This window comes from Lynx canadensis, chromosome E2 (assembly GCF_007474595.2).
Source record: "Lynx canadensis isolate LIC74 chromosome E2, mLynCan4.pri.v2, whole genome shotgun sequence".
In the NCBI taxonomy this organism is placed as follows: Eukaryota; Metazoa; Chordata; class Mammalia; order Carnivora; family Felidae; genus Lynx; species Lynx canadensis.
Genome location: NC_044317.1, coordinates 52373644 through 52391824, shown reverse-complemented (window position 1 = coordinate 52391824; position 18181 = coordinate 52373644). Strand labels below are relative to the sequence as shown.

General features: G+C 55.3%; 1 protein-coding gene across 7 annotated transcripts in view; it reads left to right on the top strand.

Moving 5' to 3' along the window:
* Positions 1-111: 111 nt before the first annotated feature.
* The window catches only part of LIG1 (DNA ligase 1), a 43440-nt gene continuing 25370 nt past the window's right edge, over positions 112-18181 (top strand). The window contains exons 1-9 of one of the 7 annotated variants that reach the window (XM_030299084.1): positions 112-211; positions 5336-5399; positions 7355-7438; positions 8090-8225; positions 10255-10381; positions 12814-12906; positions 14892-14993; positions 15896-16015; positions 16209-16284. In XM_030299084.1, coding sequence (XP_030154944.1) covers positions 5383-5399; positions 7355-7438; positions 8090-8225; positions 10255-10381; positions 12814-12906; positions 14892-14993; positions 15896-16015; positions 16209-16284 — 755 coding nt within the window. In that variant the 5' untranslated portion in view covers positions 112-211; positions 5336-5382. Of the gene's footprint in view, positions 212-3242; positions 3343-5112; positions 5138-5335; positions 5400-7354; positions 7439-8089; positions 8226-10254; positions 10382-12813; positions 12907-14891; positions 14994-15895; positions 16016-16208; positions 16285-18181 lie in introns of those variants that run through there. The other 6 variants (XM_030299085.1, XM_030299083.1, XM_030299082.1 and 3 more) reach the window with 6 other exon arrangements.

Sequence of the window (18181 nt, the reverse complement as noted above, 5' to 3'; positions counted from 1 at the left end):
GCCTCCGGTCGGGGAGACTACAACTCCCAGCGTCCCCCGGGCGGCAGCGGCGGAGGGGACGACGCCCGGGCCCCGCCCCCCCGGCGCGACCCCGCCCCCCGCCCGCCCAAGTCTGCGCGCGAATTCCGTGGCGCCAATTGAGGACTGCAGTCGAGCGCCGAGCGGTTCCGGGTGTGACGCGCGAGACAGCGGCGCGCGGGGCCGGCGCGAGGCAAGTGGGGCTGCCGACGCGGGGCTGGGAGACTGGGGGGCGTAGCGCGTGCCGTACGCTCGGGGCCCACGGCTCCGCGGGGTCGGTCGGCTGCAGAGGAGCCGGCGTGGGAGATGCTCAGGGGGCCCAGAGCGTGGCAGGGAAGGGAGAGCGCCCGCAGCGGGTCGCTTGAGGGGGCGGGGGGCGTCCGCGGGAGAGAGAGGGCCAGGTAGAGGGTAGACGAGGGCCGGAGTCCGCAGGACCGGACGGGGTTTGAGGAGAGGCCTGGAGGGGCGGTGCCTCCGCGGGGGGGGCGTGGTCGTAGACGCTCGAGGGGAGGGGCGGGGGGGGCGGAAATGCTTGGCGGGCGGGGCCATGGAGATTGAATGGCCGGGGAGGCGGGCCCACCTGGAAGGGGGTGGGGAAGGGGGAGGGGAAAAGTTTGTTACTGGGCGGGGCCAGATGCTAGCAGGCGGGGCCAGGGAAAAGGTTCCAGGAGAGGTGGGGTCGGCTTTAAGTGGGGAGGGAATCCCGCTGGACGGAGGTGGGGCAGAGAGAGAGATTAGTGGAAGGGTCCAGGTCTAGGCAAAGGGCAAACGAAGGGTCGGGAACCTTCTGTGTAAGGAGAGGTCTGGCTTTGTGGATGCCTGATGAGGGAGCGGAGCTGAGGTGGGGTTTGCCGAGGCCAGGGAAGGGAGGGGGCCCTGGAGAGAGTAAATCAAATGTCTCTGTGTATTGGGTTTATTGTTGCCCGAAGGGGCGGAGGGAGGGTCAGAGGAGCCTGGGGAGCCGAGAGAGAAGGATGTTGATGACCTTAGGTGAGGGGGAGGCTTGAAGGGTAAGGCGAGGCAGGGGCTCACGTGGCTGGTAGAGATGAGCCTTTGGAAAGGGGAGCTGGCATCTGAAAGCTGCGGGGAACCATTGAGGAGAGACGGTAGGGAATGGGATCAAGGACATCACTTCTTGGCCCCCCCCCCCCCGTCCCCATTTCAGCCCATTTGAATCTCTCACCTGTTAGTTAGCCTGAGGGAGGCATGAAGGAAAGGCCAGTGGAGTCTAAGTGAGACCTCCTTAATATCCTTTTGTGTTAGGATTCTCTGGGAGTTTGCTAGGCTTGCAGATCCACACCCCCCCCCCCCATTCCCAGAACTTCTGATTCAGTGGGCTGGGGTATCGTAAACATAATCCCAGGCGGTTTGTGGAGCTGGCACTCTCCATTCCTGGTATCCATCATTGGCTGGCTATGTGGCCCTGAGCAAAAAGTCACTTTCCTTCTCCTGTCTCAGCTTCCCCAGTCGTCTTTGGGGGACATTGAGCTGTTCTAAGCCTCAGAGGATGAGAGAGAGTAGCGGATTTAGGGGAACGGTGTAAAATATTTTCCGTGGGTGGAAGGGGGGGTGGTCAGGGGAGCAGACAGGTCAGGAGATGTGAGCTTTCATTAACGAGGACAGAAAGACTAAACTGTTTAAAGACCCTTTTATATTTCACTCCTTGCCCTGTGGCTTCCAGGTTTTTGAAAGATCGAAAGATCTTGCTTAGTAATTCTTCAGTAATGATGTTTTTTGTTACCCTGATTTTTTAAATAAAGGCATATGTGTGGGCCAATGCATTCAGGACCAGGCACTTGGTTTGGGTCCTGTGGCCATAATCTGAACAAAGTAGACAAAATCCTTACCTTTATGGAACTCAGCATTTTAGCTCTGCACTGCTGAATACAGTAGCAACTAGCCACATATAAATATTCTCTCTATCTGTTTATTTGTTTTGAGAGAGAGTGTGCAAGAAAGTGATCGGGGGAGGGGCTGCAAGAAAGGGAGAGAGAGAATCCCAAGCAGATTCTGCACTGTCAGCACAGAGCCCTACACGGGGTCTCGAACCCACTACCTGAGCCGAAACCAAGGGTCTCATGCTTAACCGACTGAGCCCCCGCCCAGGCACCCGCCACATGTACATTTTAAAATTTAAATTAGAAACAAATGAGAAACTCCTCAGCCCCACTAGCTGCTTTTCAAATGCTTGAAGCCCCATGTGGTTAGAGTGAGCTTTTTGGACTACGTGGGTACAGAACGTTTCTATCGTGCAGAAAATTGTGTTAGAAGCACTGCTCTAGAGAGTGGGGCAAATTCTAATCTATAAGGTCCGGTTGTGCTAAATACTGGGAAGGATAAGAGGGAGAGGTTAGGACAGCATTCGTGGCGGCGGGATGGGGGATCTTTTGGAGACGGCGCCAGTGGGATTTATGGGTTGATGAGTTTTGGGCGTGAGAGAAAGAGGTTGAGTCAGTGGTAACTCCAAGAGTTGGTGGTGGTTGTTTTGTTTTCCTTAATATTAAAAAAATTACATAGAGTCAACTTCCTCTTTTTGGCGTATGGTTCTGCCGGTTTTGAAACGTGTCGAATTACGTGACGATCACCGCGCTCAACACACGGCACGGTTTCGGGGGGCCTGGGTGGCTCCGTCGGTCAAGCGTCGGACTTCAGCTCAGGTCATGATTTCATGGTTCATAGTTTCCAGCCCCGCGTCGGGCTCTGTGCTAACAGCCTGGAGCCTGCTTCGGATTCTGTGTCTCCCTCTCTCTCTGCCCCTCCCCTGCTTGCGCTCTCTCTCTCAAAAATAAATAAACGTTCAAAAAATTAAGGAAAAAAAAAAAAGAATAGGTAGCAGTTAAGGACATGGACTTTGGAGCCAGATACCTGTCTTCGGGTCCTGGCTTTGCAACCCCTCAGGCTGTGTGACTTTGGGCAAATTACTCGACCTCTCTGCTTCTCTCGCCTCATTTGTAAAATCACTTTCATCCAGTGCTCAGAGCCAGGCAGGGCGCCTGGCTGCTGGGGGGGCAGGGAGGGCATTTCCCAGAGGGATTGGGAGGCTGGGTAAGTACAATTTTTTCTTTTTTTTTTTTTTTTTTAATATGTCAGTGTTTAATTTTGAGAGTGTGAGCGGGGGAGGGGCAGAGAGAGAGACGGGGAGACACAGAATCCGAAGCAGGCTCCAGGCTCCGAGCTGTCAGCACAGAGCCCGACGCGGGGCTCGAACTGACGAACCGTGAGATCGTGACCTGTGTCAAAGTTGGCCACGGAACCGACTGAGCCACCCAGGCGCCCCTGGACAATGACATTTGAATAGTTACATGGGGCCTAGAAATTGAACAGGTAATAGATACGCAGGGTTTCACATGAAACCGGGACAGAGGTATGACAGGTCTGGTTCCCACCCTTCCTCCCAGCCGCCTTGGGTGCCCCCAGCCACACCTGTTGGCTTCTTGATTATCCTTCCGTAGTTTCTATCTGGCAAATAAAAGCAATACGAAAGAATAAACAGGATCGTGTTTTCTCCTGTTTTACAAAATTAGGAGCATATTACGTACACCGTTCTGCCTCTTTCTTATTTATTATTATTGTTTCGAGTGTGACTTAAGTATTCCTAGGGAGTCGATCACGTGACTCAGGTCACGATCTCACGGCTTGTGGGGTTGAGTCCCGCGTCAGGCTCTGCACTGACCGTGTGGAGCCTGCTGGAAATTCTCTCCTTCTCTCTCTGCCCCTCCCCCACCTCAAAATAAACAAACAAACAAACATTTAAAAATATGTATACGTATACTGGGGCGTCTGGGTGGCTCAGTCGGTGGAGCGACCAACTTCTTGGTCTTGGCTCAGGTCATGATCTCAAAATTCACGAGTTCGAGCCCCACATCCGGCTCCACGCTGACAGCACAGAGCCTGCTTGGGATTCTCTCTGTCCCTTTCTCTGCCCGTCCCTTGTTCATGCTCTCTCTCTCTCTTAAGTAAATAAAACAAAAAAAATTAAAAGTATATATATATATATACCTAGAACTTCTTTTTACATTGGCACGTAGATTCTGCCTTTTTTTTTTTTAATTGAAAGATTTCTATAGACTTACAGGAAGTTGTAAAACCAGTACCCCTGTCTTCCCCCAGGGGTGACATATACCCAGAGTCCAATATCAAAACCAGGAAGTTGGCAGGGGATGGTACCGGGAACTAGACCACAGAGTTTGTCCAGGGGGGTGTGTGTGCGTGCGCGCGCGTGCATTTTCAACCCATGTGTAAATCTGTGTAACCACAACCACGGTCTGGGTGTGGAAGAGCTCCACAAAGGCACTCACTGTGCTGCCCCTTATAGCAGCCGCTCCCCACCTTTCGTCCCTAAGCTCCGACAAACCCCTGATCTCTTCTCCATCCTGAGTTTTGTCATTTGGAGAATGTTGTATAAATGGAATAGTACAGTACACAACTTCCTTTCTTTTCTTCTCTTTTTTGTTTTTGTGGGTTTTTTTGTTGTTGTTGTTGGGAGGCTCCACGCCCAACACGGGGCTTGAGCTCAGGACCCCAAGATCAAGACCCGAGCTGAGATCAGGAGTCAGAGGCTCAAACGACTGAGCCCCCCAGGCGCCCCAGTACAGAACTTTCTGAGATCGGTATTCTCTGCCTGATATTTTGCTCCTGGTTTCTGTGAGCAGTATACCTTAGAAACTGCTCAGTGGCTGGTTTATATACGCCAGTGGATATAATTTAACGGACTTCCACGTTTCAGGGCCGTTTCGGATATTAGATAATCACCTCAAAACAGTTTTTTTTTCCCCTGATTTTAAAACATAACTCCCCTGCAAAAAAAAGACCCAAAGGAAACTGAAATAAAAACAACAACAAACTGTAGATCTTAAGTATGTGTTCATATTAGATAAGAAGAAAGCTCTGTTCGTCGAGGAGCCTTCTTATCTTGTTCTGACTTGGAGCTTTTTCTTTTTTGTTTTGAGAGAGAAAGAGAGTGCGAGCAGGGGAGGGGCAGAGGGAGAAGGAGACGGAGCATCTTAAGCAGGCTCCACACTCCGCACGGAGCCCAACTCGGGGCTCGATCCCACGACCGGGGAGATCATGACCTGAGCCCAAATCAAGAGTCTGATGCGTAACCGACTGAGCCCCCCAGGTGCCTCCGGAACTTTATCTTCGCTAATAAATCCCACCAGCCAGTCATTTTGGTCCATAAAAACGGGAGTTTCATCTCAGTGGAGGAACTCATGTTTCTGACTTTGTGGGGTTTTCTTCTCTCTGGAAGAAGGAGGGCCGTGTGTTTCGGTCTCTGCACGACCCGTATTCTCACCAACTATTGGGATTTCTGTTTCAGGAACATCTGGCTGGAGGAGAGGGGGGAGAGAGAATTCGGACGTCACCATGCAGCGGAGTATCATGTAAGGAAACAACTCCCCCACCCCGCCCTGTCCTACACTCTCTAAAGGTCTCTGCTCTTCTCTCTCTCTTTCTGTGCCTCTTCCTGGAAGAACACAAGTCACTCTTCAAATTGGAATTTCCAAGAGTCAGAAGGTAACGCAGGGAGCGCGATGTGTAGGACAGTGAGTGTGTCGACCGAGAGTTTTGAGCCACGGGGTTCAGAAGTGCTGACCCGGTGCTTTGCAGTCGGTGGTTCGGCCCCCCAGGGAACAGCCGGCAGCGTCATAACTAGGGGGAAGAGAGGGGGCGCTTCTCATCAGCATCTACTGGAGAAGGGCCAGGCACGCTGCTGGACGACAGTGCACAGGGCAGCCCCCGCCACCAAGAACAGGCGGCCTGAAACATCAGTAGCGCCCAGGTTGGGAAACCCTGTCCTGATGCAGGCCGGCCTCGGGGAAACGAGAAGGGGAAAACCTCGGCTTGTGGAGTTGAAACCGCTCGGTTGGACCCAGCAGCCCCAACTCTCTCACTGGGACTCTGAGGGGGGTGTCCCAGTCGGAGAGTGTGTGGAGGGGCCCCTCCCAAAAGGAGTGGATGGATTCTAGGCTGACCCAGTCCTGGACCCCCAGCCCGGAGACCTGGGAGGTCACAGATCACAGGCTCCGTTCTTCTCACATGACGACAAATCTGGGGCGTAGCCTGTCCTGGGCGGACAGTGTGTCTGATGGCTTTCTTGGCTGGACCGGCTGACTGATTGGCTGCTTTAAAGTCAGCCATTCTGGAACGGGTTTTATTTTTATTTATTTATTTTTTTAAGTGTTTATTTGTTTTACTTTGCGAGAGAGAGAGAGAGAGAGAGAGAGAGAGAACGAACACAGGCCGGGGTGGGGCAGAGAGGGAGGGAGACACAGCATCCGAAGCAGGCACCAGGCTTCGTGCTGTCAGCAGAGGGCCGGGCGCGGGCCTCGAACTCACGAGCCGCGAGATCATGACCTGAGCCGAAGTCAGACGCTTAACCGACGGAGCCACTCAGGCGCTTCTAGAATGGTTCCTGCACACGGCGCCCCGGGTTTCCACCGTTGACGCCTCGTGTGCCTGGTCCGTCGGCCACAGGAAGGAGCCGGCTCTGGGACATTACTGTTGACTACGCTCCACGCCATGTTCGGGTTTCAACGGTTTATCCCTTAACGCTTTTTTCTGTTCCAGGCTGCGTTTCGGAGTCCCATATTCCCTTTCGTTGTCATGCCTCCCCCGTTCCCTTTGGTGTCACTCTGGGGGACGGTTTCTCCGACTTTGTCAGGATGCCTGCAGACGGTCCCCAAATTTGTCCGATGTTGTTGTCACTGGGGTCACGGGCAGTGAAGTGTAGCAGCCTGGCATCACCCTGTAGGAGGGGGCACGGGACATCCCCAGTGACACTGGCCTCCCTCACCCGGTCGGCAGAGAGTGGGCGAGGTGCCCGCGCCAATGGGTTCCCACCATCCCTGCTCAGGACTCCGGTCTCCGGAAGCCAGCCACTCGGGCGAGCCAGTCTCAAGTGGAGAGGGGACGCCTTGCCTTGTTTGTCTTCATAAGAGCACTTCCCGCCTCCTGACATTTTATATTTAGCGACTTAATATCGCCTCTTTTACTGGGTGTCGACCCCTCGGGGGTGGGGGCTTTGTGTCTGGGTCTCCGCCGAATCCCCGGGGCCCGGCCAGGTCCCCGGCGCCTAGGAGGTGCTTAGCTGGTACTTGTTGAAGGAAAATTGGGATGTGTCATGGCTGTCGGGTGTCAGGATGGGAAATATAAGCAGAGCGTCGCCCCGCCCCTGCCCCCCCCCCCCCCCCCGGCAGAGCGTCACTTTCCTTATCGAAGGGAGTTGTTGCGTGCTGGGACGGCAGTCCGCGTCGGAAGCGCTAGAACGGGGCACCGATCCGAGGACCCATTTGTGCTGTATTCATTCCCGTTTTCCCCTCCTCCTGTGTTCCTCTAGGTCATTTTTCCACCCCAAGAAGGAGGGCAAAGCAAAAAAGCCGGAGAAAGAGACCTCCAGCAGAGAGACAGAGCCACCTCCAAAGTAGGTAACGGGGCTAGGACGTGGTGAATTTGTTCCTCTCAATCAGGACCCTCTTGGCTCTAAGTGTTTCGAGCCCCGCTCAGAATGTCTTGGAGCCCTAAAGGGAATTTTTTTTGGCTCCGGTAACTGGGAAGTCCAAAGGTAGGTCCGGCTTCAGGCATGGCCGGATCCAGGACCTCAGGGTTGTTAAGGCGGTTGGCAAGTCCGAGAGTCCCAGCAGTAAGACAACACGGGGACGAGGAGTCAGGAGCGGGTTGGCGTGCATCAGTCCTACCCCTTACATCCTGTTGGTCAGAACCCGTCACAGGGCCGCGCCTAGCTGCAGGGGAGGCTGGGAAGTATAGTCTCTAGCCGAGAGGCCATGGCCTTCGCCACATCCCAGGGGCTTGTGTGACTGAAGAAGGGAGGCCTTCTCTGCTCTCGGCAGGGACTCCCGTCCGCCCCCCAGCATCGCTCATCACAGGAGGTGGGCACGTAGGATGTGGTCGATGGACGGGTGATGAAGAGTGTAGGGAAGGAGGCCTCCAGAAGAAGCCCGTTAAATGCTTGAAAGGAAAGGGAGGGAATGAAACTCAGGGAAGGCGCTGGAACGTTCAGGGCGGTATACCCCCTCTCTGCCTGCTGGAACGCCTCCATTTTCCCACCCTCCAGGGTGGCGCTGAAGGAACGGAACGGAGAGGTGCCTGAGAACGATTCTCCAGTGAAGAGGCCAGGGCGGAAGGCGGCCCGGGTCCTGGGCAGCGAAGGGGAGGAGGAGGACGAAGCCCTCACGCCCTCCAAAGGCCAGGTAGGTTCCCCCCCCCCAGCCTCCCCGCTGTTTCTGGGAGGAGCCATAATTCCCATCAGCTCCCGGTGGCGCCTGCCCCCCAGGGCTTGTGCGTAAAGAGGGGTCTGTTCACATACGGATCTGAGAGTAACGCACGATACGGACTAAGGGCTCAAAAACAGACGTGCGGTCTCTCCGGAGGTCAGAGGGCTTTTCGTCTTTTCCAAAGACATTTGCTTCCGTCCCTCCCTTGCTTAAAAGTCACTTAAGGGGGGGCGCCGGGGTGGCTCAGTCGGTGGAGCAACTGACTTTGGCTCAGGTCGCGATCTCGCGGTTCGTGAATTCTAGCCCCGCGCGGAGCTCTGTGCTGTCAGCGCGGAGCCTGCTTCGGATCCTCCGTCTCTCTCTCTCTCTTTGCCTCTCCCCGACTCACGCTCGCTCCCTCTCTCAAAAATAAAACGTTAAAAAAAAAAAGTCACTTAACGGGCAGCTGATTAGTAACCTTAATTCCCTCTGCGGCCTGAATGGCCCTTTGCCACATCCCTGAGTATATTCACGGGGTCCAGGGAGTAGCGGGGGCATCTTCAGGAGCTTGGACTTTGCCCTGGGGCTGCTGGGGATCCTTGGACCGGTTCTGAGCAGGAGAGAGACGGAAGAGGTGTTGGGCCACTGGCAGCCTTCACGACCCTCCTTTGGGGCCCGTATCCATGAGGGTCCAAAGAGGAGCGGGAGACCACACGAGTGATTTGAACGGAGAGTTTAATACAGAGAATGGCCAACCGGGAATGCGGTTTTCAAGTGGGTGACTGCAGGGGTGAAGGGAGAACTCCTTCAGGCAGCGTGGGGGTAGTCACCGCAGGAGGCAGCCACCACGCCTGGAAGCGGAGAGCCGAAGTTCAGACCTTCAGACGCTGGCTGGCGGGTGCCGGGGTCTCTGAGCTTACAGGTGGTGCCCCGAAGGCCTGGTCAGATCTTTGAGGAAGGGGCACCGGGCGGAGGGGGCTGGTGTCTGTGGGGCGTCACGTCGCAGGCCCCGTGAGCGTCGGAAACACCGTAAGTTGGATCCAGCTGGCGTGGGCCCCGTTCGGGCACCGCGTGATGCACAGCGCCACAGCAGAGTGGGAAGGGGGTTCTCAGAGTCCCCGCGTCGTGAGGGAGAGGGGACGGGGTAGGCTGAGAGCTGAGGGGCGATCACTTAATAACTGGCAGGGGGCCCTGTAAAATGAGTAGAGTAGCACTTGAAACCAAGATACGAGGTAGGAATTTCTTTCTAACGAGCACAGAAAGTCCAGGATGAGTGTGCCAGTCTCTCCGTGTCGAAGACCCGGGCTGCGTCTATACCATTATTTTTATCCCTGGATGCTCTTGTCCAAGTGAATGTCGATATTCAGCCAGTGAGAAGGGCAAGACATTCCTTGGGAAGTGTGCATCATTTTCCCTTATGTTGCCTTGTGTAGAAGTGAGGCTCCTGGCCACACCTAGCTGCAAGGGAGGCTGGGAAGTGTAGTTCTCAGATTCCTGACCAGACCTAGCCGCAAGGGATGCTGGGAAGTGAGGTTCTCAGACTCCTGACCAGACCTAGCCGCAAGGGATGCTGGGAAGTGAGGTTCTCACACTCCTGACCAGACCTAGCCGCAAGGGAGGCTGGGAAGCGAGGTTCTCACACTCCTGACCAGACCTAGCCGCAAGGGAGGCTGGGAAGTGTAGTTCTCAGACTCCTGACCAGACCTAGCTGCAAGGGAGGCTGGGAAGTGAGGTTCTCACACTCCTGACCACACTAGCTGCAAGGGAGGCTGGGAAATGGGGTTTTTAGTTGGGCCATCATATGCCTAGCTAAAAGTCAAAAGTTCTGCTACTTGAGAAAAAAAGAGTCCATTTAGAAAAATTAGTGTCCGTGATGGGGAGAGTCTGGTACCATGAAATTTCACAGGAGGGTGGAGTGAGGCCCAGGTAAGAGAGGAGGAGGCCTGAACTGGGACTGAACCCTCGACGAGGAGGTGGCCCCTATTCCTCCCCTCACTGTAGAATTGCTCTTTCTTTTGCCTTCCAGAAGCCGGCCCCAGGCTCTCCACACGTCTCCCCTCCCAGCCCTGTCACATTTCCCGAGGGCAGCCCTCCCCTCTCCAACACCTCTCCTGCGGGCCTCTCCCCAACGGGGATCCCGAAGCGGCGCACAGGTAAGGACACACAGGAAGGATGCCCCTTCCGTGGCTCCTCTTTGTGCACGCGAGGGTTTCTGCACCAGGCGGCCACCCTCGTCCCAGCTCTGATCTTAATGTTGTGGTTGAGAGCATGGCTTCACCATCCGCTGGCTGTGTGACCTCGGGTAAATGACTTACCTTCTCTGAGCGAAAATTGCTTTATCTGTAGGACAGAGATGACCATAACTGGGCATTTACCATACAGAGACTAAGAGGAAACAGGCGTAAAGTGCTTGGAATTGGGCCTGGCCCGTAGTGAGGGCTCAGGAAGTGTTGGTTATTCTAACCGTGGCTACGTGCCATCGTGGAGGCAGCGCAGCTCACGGCGGGAGCACGGGGCCGGGGCCACGACGCAAGGGAGGCTTGTGGAAGAGAGATTCCCCAAGCCAAGCCCTGAAGGACAAGGAAAAACAAGCAGGGAACGGGGAGGGAAGAGAGTTAACGGAAGGAGGCGGCGGGAAGGCCCTTCAGGGCACCGATGCCCTGGCGTGCTGGAGCTCAGCGCACAGGGTTGGGGACACCGAGCAGGGACACTGGAGAAGGTCCATTGGAAGCCGGCCTGTGGAGGGGCACCTGTGTCCCCTGAGGGATCAGGAAGGTCTCGTACAGGGGGAGCACAGGTGAGAGACCCTCGTGTGATGGCGGACGACGGGTGTCGCAGTTGTGACACATGAAACTAACAGACCGTATGTTAATTACACTCGCGTACAAAAGCTTTAAACAATTTTATGTTTGTTTTTATTTTTGAGAGAGAGAGAGCGAGCACGAGCGGGGGAGGGGCAGGTTGGGGGCAGGGGGACAGAGGATCTGAAACAGGCTGTGTGCTGATAGCAGTGAGCCCGACGCGGGGCTCGAACTCATGAACCGCGAGATCGTGACCTGAGCCGAAGTCGGTTGCCCAACCGACTGAGCCACCCAGTCTCCCTCCCAATTTTTTTTTTAACGAAAAAAAAAAAAAGAAAAACAATAGCGGTGGGAATAGGGCACTGTACGTACGTGGGAGCTCAGAACTGAGCCAGCGCGGGGGGAGTGACACCTTGAGCTGAGCCTTGGAAAGGGATTGGTGCTGACTGCGCCATGCGGCCAAGAGCAGCCTGTACGGAGGCCTCGGGAGGGCGCTCCGGGGATCGCACACCCTGGAATGTTTCTGGAGAATGAAACGCACTTCGGGGAGCAGGGAGACCTTGAAGGCAGTGCGCGGGGAGACAGGAGAGCGGGGCTGGCTCGCGGAGGCCCGCACGTGCTGGGCCAGGGGCCCGGGGCCCGTCCTGGGGGTGCTGGGGCGCCACCGGAGGGCTGCGGGGGTGGGGGGGTCATGACGGCACAGCTGAGTGGCTCAGGGCTGACGCTGAGATCGGCCCTGGGTTGGGGGGAGGGGGGCTGGAGAATTCTTTTTAGAGGTAATGACCTCTGAACTTTGCCCCAGAGGGCCACCGAGCAGCAGCACGTGCCAGGGCCCGGAGTTGTGACACAGCGTGGCGTGTCTGGGAACAGCAGCAGTTCGGCGGTGGGGGTGGGGGGTGGGGGGTGGGAAGAAAGGGTTATGTGGCGTGGGAGGAGTTAGAAGGTCAGCCGGAGAGAGGTGAGGTAGGACAGGGGCCCACATCCAAAGACTCTATCCTTCAATGGCTGGTGGGGAGACACGGGCGGCTTTCTGAGCGAGGAGGAGGACCGTGCCGGCCGCGGCTGAGAGCAGGTCCCTGCTGCGGCCACGCGCAGGAGCCACCGGGTCCAGGAGGCCGGGGAGAAGGTGACAGATGGCGATAAAAAAGACTGCAGTTGCCTTTTTGGTGAATCCCTCACCGCGCTTGAGCATCCGCTTGGGGTCTTCTAGAAGCGGCCTCAAAAGTTCCAGAACAAGAGTGCAAATGCGAGTCGTTTGTTTTGGGAAGCACAGAGAACGCACACCGTGAGGGATTCAGGGAAGGCGGCCCAGCCGGGAGAAGATGGACGTTCACGGTGGCTCCTTTGGTTTACGGGAGTCACTAGCGAGGGCCCGTCGCGGGACCCGTTGCTTCCTGGCCTCTCGCAGACGTCTGAGGCCCCGGAAGAGCCATCCGGGACACGCACTGATGGTCAGGTCTTAGGGGTGCAGGCAGGGCACTGAGGGGGTCTGCTAGAGTCCTCCCTGGGTCCTGAGCCGAGCGCATCACCGCGTCACTAACTTTTGGGGGTTGTTTTCACTCTGCACAGGCAGACGAGCGAGGCACAGAGAAATTAAGTAACTTGCTCCGGGTCACACAGCCAGGAGGCAGCACAGCTTGAAGGATGAGGCCCGCCTCGGGGCAGAATGGGGAGGGTCCCAGAGACTTCTCCAGGGGCCCCCATCACCGATGGGCCTGAGCTCACTGCGGAGGGGGGCAGACAGGCCAGCGAGGTCAGCCCTACCGTGCCCTTTGCCTTCCCAGCTCGGAAGCAGCTTCCTAAACGGCCGATTCAAGATATCCTGGAAGAACAGAGCAAGGATGAGGACAGAGAGGCAAAGAGGAAGAAGGAAGAAGGTGAGTCACCAGGAGGAGGGAGAGAGAGGGAGAGAGTGTGTATATGGCGGGAATCTGGAAGGGTGGGGGCCTCTCCGATGGGACGGGGTGTTAGGATCCCCGATTTGATGCCTGTGTCCCTGGATCCAGATGTGGCCGTCAGAACCGGCCCCCCCCCCCCCCCAGCATAGGCGTCACTGTTGTGAGAGCATTTTGAAATCCATTCCTTGGGCCTCTTCAATTTAGTGTTAATTCGTACACAGTTTGGCCCATTTTTATCTTCTGTTTGTTTTGACGGAAAATCGTTTCCTCTCTATCACGTCTTTTTCCTGAGAGATTTTATCAGGAAGCAGAGATCCCCAGCCTCTCACAGCGCCCTTAGTGTCTCAGGGATTTTTTTTTCTGGCCCCCCCCCCCCCCCCCCCCCCCCAACCAGGCCACGACCTCAGTGGCTCCGTCCGTTAAGTAGTTACGTCCAGCCGACTGTTTATGTTCTAGAAACCTGGGCGTTGGAGAAAATGGCGCGCGCGCATCGAAAGGGAAAGCAGTTATTTTTTTGGTCCGTCCTTAGTCACGATCAGTGACTAAATAGGATGTCTCCTGGCCTCCGCACAATCTCTCAAACTGTGGAATCCGATTGAAGACTGCCCCCCTGGTTTCCTGTTCCACATTGATTTTTGTGCAGTTTTTTTTGTTGTTGTTGTTGTTGTTGGGTTTTTTTGTTTGTTTGTTTGTTTGTTTTTTTACCACGGCCACCAATGAAAGCCCAGCTTTGCAGAAAGGTAATCCAAGGATAGAGGTCAAAGGATACTGGAATCTGATACCTCGAGCTAGTAGTTCCTGCAGTCTCCACCAGATGTCGCCATTTCCCCTTGGAACCTTAAACCATCCTACCTTGTGGTGGTGGGGGGGGGACTTGCAGCTCTGTGCATATGAAATGGGGGGGGAATGCCACCGTAAAGATCTGATCCATTGGTCATTTGGGGGCCCGTGTGAGATTCTACCAGTTATAGCCTTTCCCACTGCCGGTGTTTGTTAGGCTCAACTTCCCCAGGGCACACGTGACTTCCTGTTGGCCATTTTTAGTCGGTATCCATTCGTACTGTGAATTGTGCGTTTTTAGCCAGCATTAGTGCGTGGGGTCACGGGAGGGCGGGTAGCTTCTTGATACTAAGGCACGTTTTTCTCAAGTTCACATGCTTTTTTTTTTTTTAATGTTCATTTATTTCTGAGACAGAGACACAGCATGAGAGGGGGAGGGGCAGAGAGAGAGACAGGGAGACACAGAATCCGAAGCAGACTCCAGGCTCTGAGCTGTCGGCGCAGAGCCCGACACGGGGCTCAAACTCGCAAACCGCGAGATCGTGACCTGAGCCGAAGTCGGTCGCTCAACCGACTGCGCCACCCAGGCGCCCCATCAGTTTAAAAAATTTTTACTTTTGGGCGCCTGGGTGGCGCAGTCGGTTAAGCGTCCGACTTCAGCCAGGTCAGGATCTCGCGGTCCGTGAGTTCGAGCCCCGTGAGCGTCGGGCTCTGGGCTGATGGCTCGGAGCCTGGAGCCTGTTTCCGATTCTGTGTCTCCCTCTCTCTCTGCCCCTCCCCCGTTCATGCTCTGTCTCTCTCTGTCCCAAAAATAAATAAACGTTGAAAAAAAAAAAATTAAAAAATTTTTACTTTTTACCCATATCAGGTTATCACATGCGTTTGGGACTCTTTCTGGTGGTATTGTGCAGTGAATAATTCTAACAGTTGCTAAGACAGTACTGGCTGTTTGTGTCCAGGTCTGGTTGCCCAGGCAAAGGAACACAGGGTTTGGATTGTGTTGGGGGTCCTGCCGTGCTTGGGGCTGACCAAGAACGGATTGTCACACCTCCTGTCACTTTACAGATAAGCTTGACTGGTGCACAGGAATAGCTGGGGGCTGACCGTCTCGGGACTTGAAATGTCCTTGGGGGAGTCAGAGTGATTCTTTCTTGCCATCTGACTTTTCTGTCTGTTATCCAAAGCAGAGACCCCAACAGAAAGCCTCACAGAGCCTGAATTGGCCCAAAAGGAGGAAGCAGAAGGGGACCGGCCCACGACGCCCGCTGAGCACTTAGAGACCTCCCGTGAGTTTCCAGTCCTCTGCCTCCAGCCCGCCCCGGCTCTCTGGCTTTGGGTCGGATGTCTTCGGAGGCCAGTTAATTTTCAACACGACATAGCTCCTCAAATGTGTTGTTTAAATGCAAATTCTAGGAGGGGCGCCTGGGTGGCTCGTTCGGTTGGTTGAACGTCCGACTTCGGCTCAGGTCGCGATCTCGCGGTCCGTGAGTTCGAGCCCCGTGTCGGGCTCTGTGTTGACGGCTCGGAGCCTGGAGCCTGCTTTGGATTCTGTGTCCCCCTCTCTCTCCGCCCCACCCCTGCTCGTGCTCTGTCTTTCAAATATGAATAAACATAAAAAAAGATGAAAATTCTAGGGGAGTCGTAGGTTTTATTACCGTTCTTACGGTTATAATTTCCCCCCTGTGTGTGTGGGTAAAGAAAAAAGCTGGGCGTCCTCCAGTAAGATATTTGTATCTCTGCGAAATCACAGGTACTAAGTGCTGCTCACTGAGAGGGAATTTATGAAGTTAGACAGTACAGTTACCCTCACAGGCCAGAGCACAAGCCCACAGCTGGGCGTCTGTGAGACTCCTGTGTGAGAAAGGACACCACGGGTGCATTTTGAGGACACAAATCGCATCCGATTTGCTGCAATGGCAGGAGAAGCGGGAGTGTTTTCTTCTAATCGTGCTGAGATTTTTTTTTACCGCCGTTCGCATAACGTCTCCAGTTTCAGGCCAGATGCCGAGCAGAACCCTTAGTACTTGACGCAAAAGCTTCAGGCCCAAGAGGCTCAAAACTTACGCGCGGAGAGAAAGGGGCAGAACGGGGGCCGTTTTCCACCTGGGGCGTCAGAATGACCTGGGGTTACAAATGAAGTTTCAGGTTGGATGTTGGCGCCTCCAGCTGACCCTGTGTCTCGCTTTAGCAGCCGAGCCCCCGACAGACAGCACCTCAGAGCCTGAGGTGGCCGGAAAGCAGGAAGCACGGGAGGGGGACCAGGCTAAGCCTCCCCCCAGAGCTCCCAAGACAGTCAGCAGTTTCTTCGGTGAGTGTCTCCCGCCCATCAGCTCCCAGCCGCGCGGGGAGGAGGCCGGTGGGCCTTTCTCCGGAGCACTCCCTGCCCTACCCCTGCCCTACGGAAGGCCTGACCCCTCTCTCCTGGCCTGATGGGCCGAGAGGAGTTGGGCAGTGGGGGCTCTTGGGAGGAAGGGCCCACAGTTTCCTGACTTCATTCCCAGCCCCCCGGAAGCCGGCGACCAAGAAAGAAGGGAAAGAAGAGGGACCTGGCGCCCCTAGAAAGGAGGAGGCCAAAGGGTGAGTTGATATCGACCGTCGAGTAGGGAGGACAGGGCATTAAAGGGAGTAGCGCAGTGGGTCCGAATTCTCTTGATTTTATCCCTGTAAAGACGAGACCGATAATCACCAAAAATTCTTTTAGCTTTAAAAATCTGTGATTACGGTAGGGCCTGGAGGACTCCGTCGGTTTGGGCGTCCGACTTTGGCTCCGGTCACGATCTCGCAGTCCATGGGTTCGAGCCCCGCATCGGGCTCTGCGCTGACAGCTCGGAGCCTGGAGCCCGCTTCGGATTCTGTGTCTCCCTCTCTCTCTCTCTGCCCCTCCCCGCTCGCACCCTGTCTCTCTCTCGCTCTCTCAAAAAAAAAAAAAAAAAAAAGCACGCAAAGAATTTTTTGAAAAGCTGTGATTACAGTTAATAATTCTTCTTTTTTTTTTTTTTTTTAAAGTTTATTTATCTATTTTGAGAGAGTGCACGCACGGGCGTGCACGACCAAGGGAGGGGCAGAGACAGAGGGAGAGAGAGAATCCCAGGCAGGCTCCGCGCTTGCCAACGCAGAGCCGGATGGGGGCTCGATCTCCCAAAGTGCGACATCACGACCCGGGCGGAAGTCAGGAGTCGGGCGCTCAACCGACGGAGCCACGCAGGCTCCGTCCGGTGAACTATTCCGATAAAAATGTTTTGGGGAGTCTTACCAGCAGTTTTGTGCCCCAGTGGAGACGTTGTTGGCGGGAGTAAAGGGCACCGTTTCAGCACACGACATCGCTATGGGAACCGCTGGCTCCTCTTGAACACCTACTGTGCGTCGGGTAGAGCGCTAAAGGTTCCTTTTACGCTGTCGTACTTCATCTTGCAGCACTCTTGGGGCAGAAGAGGGCATTTTAGCCATTTCACAGGCATTGGAACCATTAGCCCAGAGAGGCTGCGTTAGCTTCCCTGGGTCACGCAGGAAGACGGGGGTAGGGCCTGCCTAGGACTTGGGTCCCCCTGAATCCTGGGCGTGCTCCTCCTCAGTTCTGGCCCGTCTGGCCTTCTGGGTACGTGCGTGTGCTTATGCGTCCAGAAAAAAGTTTCTCTGACGAAATCGGTGGCCTACTGCCTACAAGGCTTTGTATCCTGGCTGGTTTTGTCTTTCCTAAAGTTTATTTTGAGAGAGAGAAAGCATGTGCGGGGGGGGGGGGGGGAGGGGGGAGGAGGGGCATCGAGAGAGGGAAGGAGAGAATCCCAAGCAGGCTCTGCGTGGTGCCAGATGCAGGGGCTCGAGCCCACGAACCGTGAGCTCCTGACCTGAGCCGAAACCAAGAGTCGGACTCGTAACCGACTGAGACACCCTGGCGCCCCCGTCCTGTTACCTATTTCACGTGATACCGAGATCATTCTTCCGACTCCATTCCAAGCCTGATTACTCGTCCATCTCCGATGGCTGCCTCCGGCAGACAGACAAACATTCGGGACGTCCAGTTTTTCTCACCTCGGAAATGGGGAGATACCGGTGAACACACTCGCTTTCATCCAGCAGTCACTGTGCATAGGTTCTGTCGGTATCCCCATTTCACAGACGAGGAAGGTGAGGCCTGAAGGCAGGACGGTATCGTGGAGTGGTGAGAAGCCCCAGCTCCTCCTCGGCCAGCTGTGTGACCTTGGGGAAGTGCCTTAGCCTTTCCGTGCCAGTTTCCTCCGGAGGGTTGGAAACATTTGGCTAGGGCCTGGCCACTGCCAAGCTCAGCAGGTTGTAGCTGCTACTGTTGTTCCTGTTAGTATTAATTTACCGTCGGTGCCTCGCGTAGGTCACGGGTGGGGAGTGAGGCCCGCGCGCTGAGATTTGAACCAGGCGGCCTGGCTGTAGAATTTCTTTCCACGTTTTTTATTTATTTTTGGGACAGAGAGAGACAGAGCATGAACGGGGTAGGGGCACA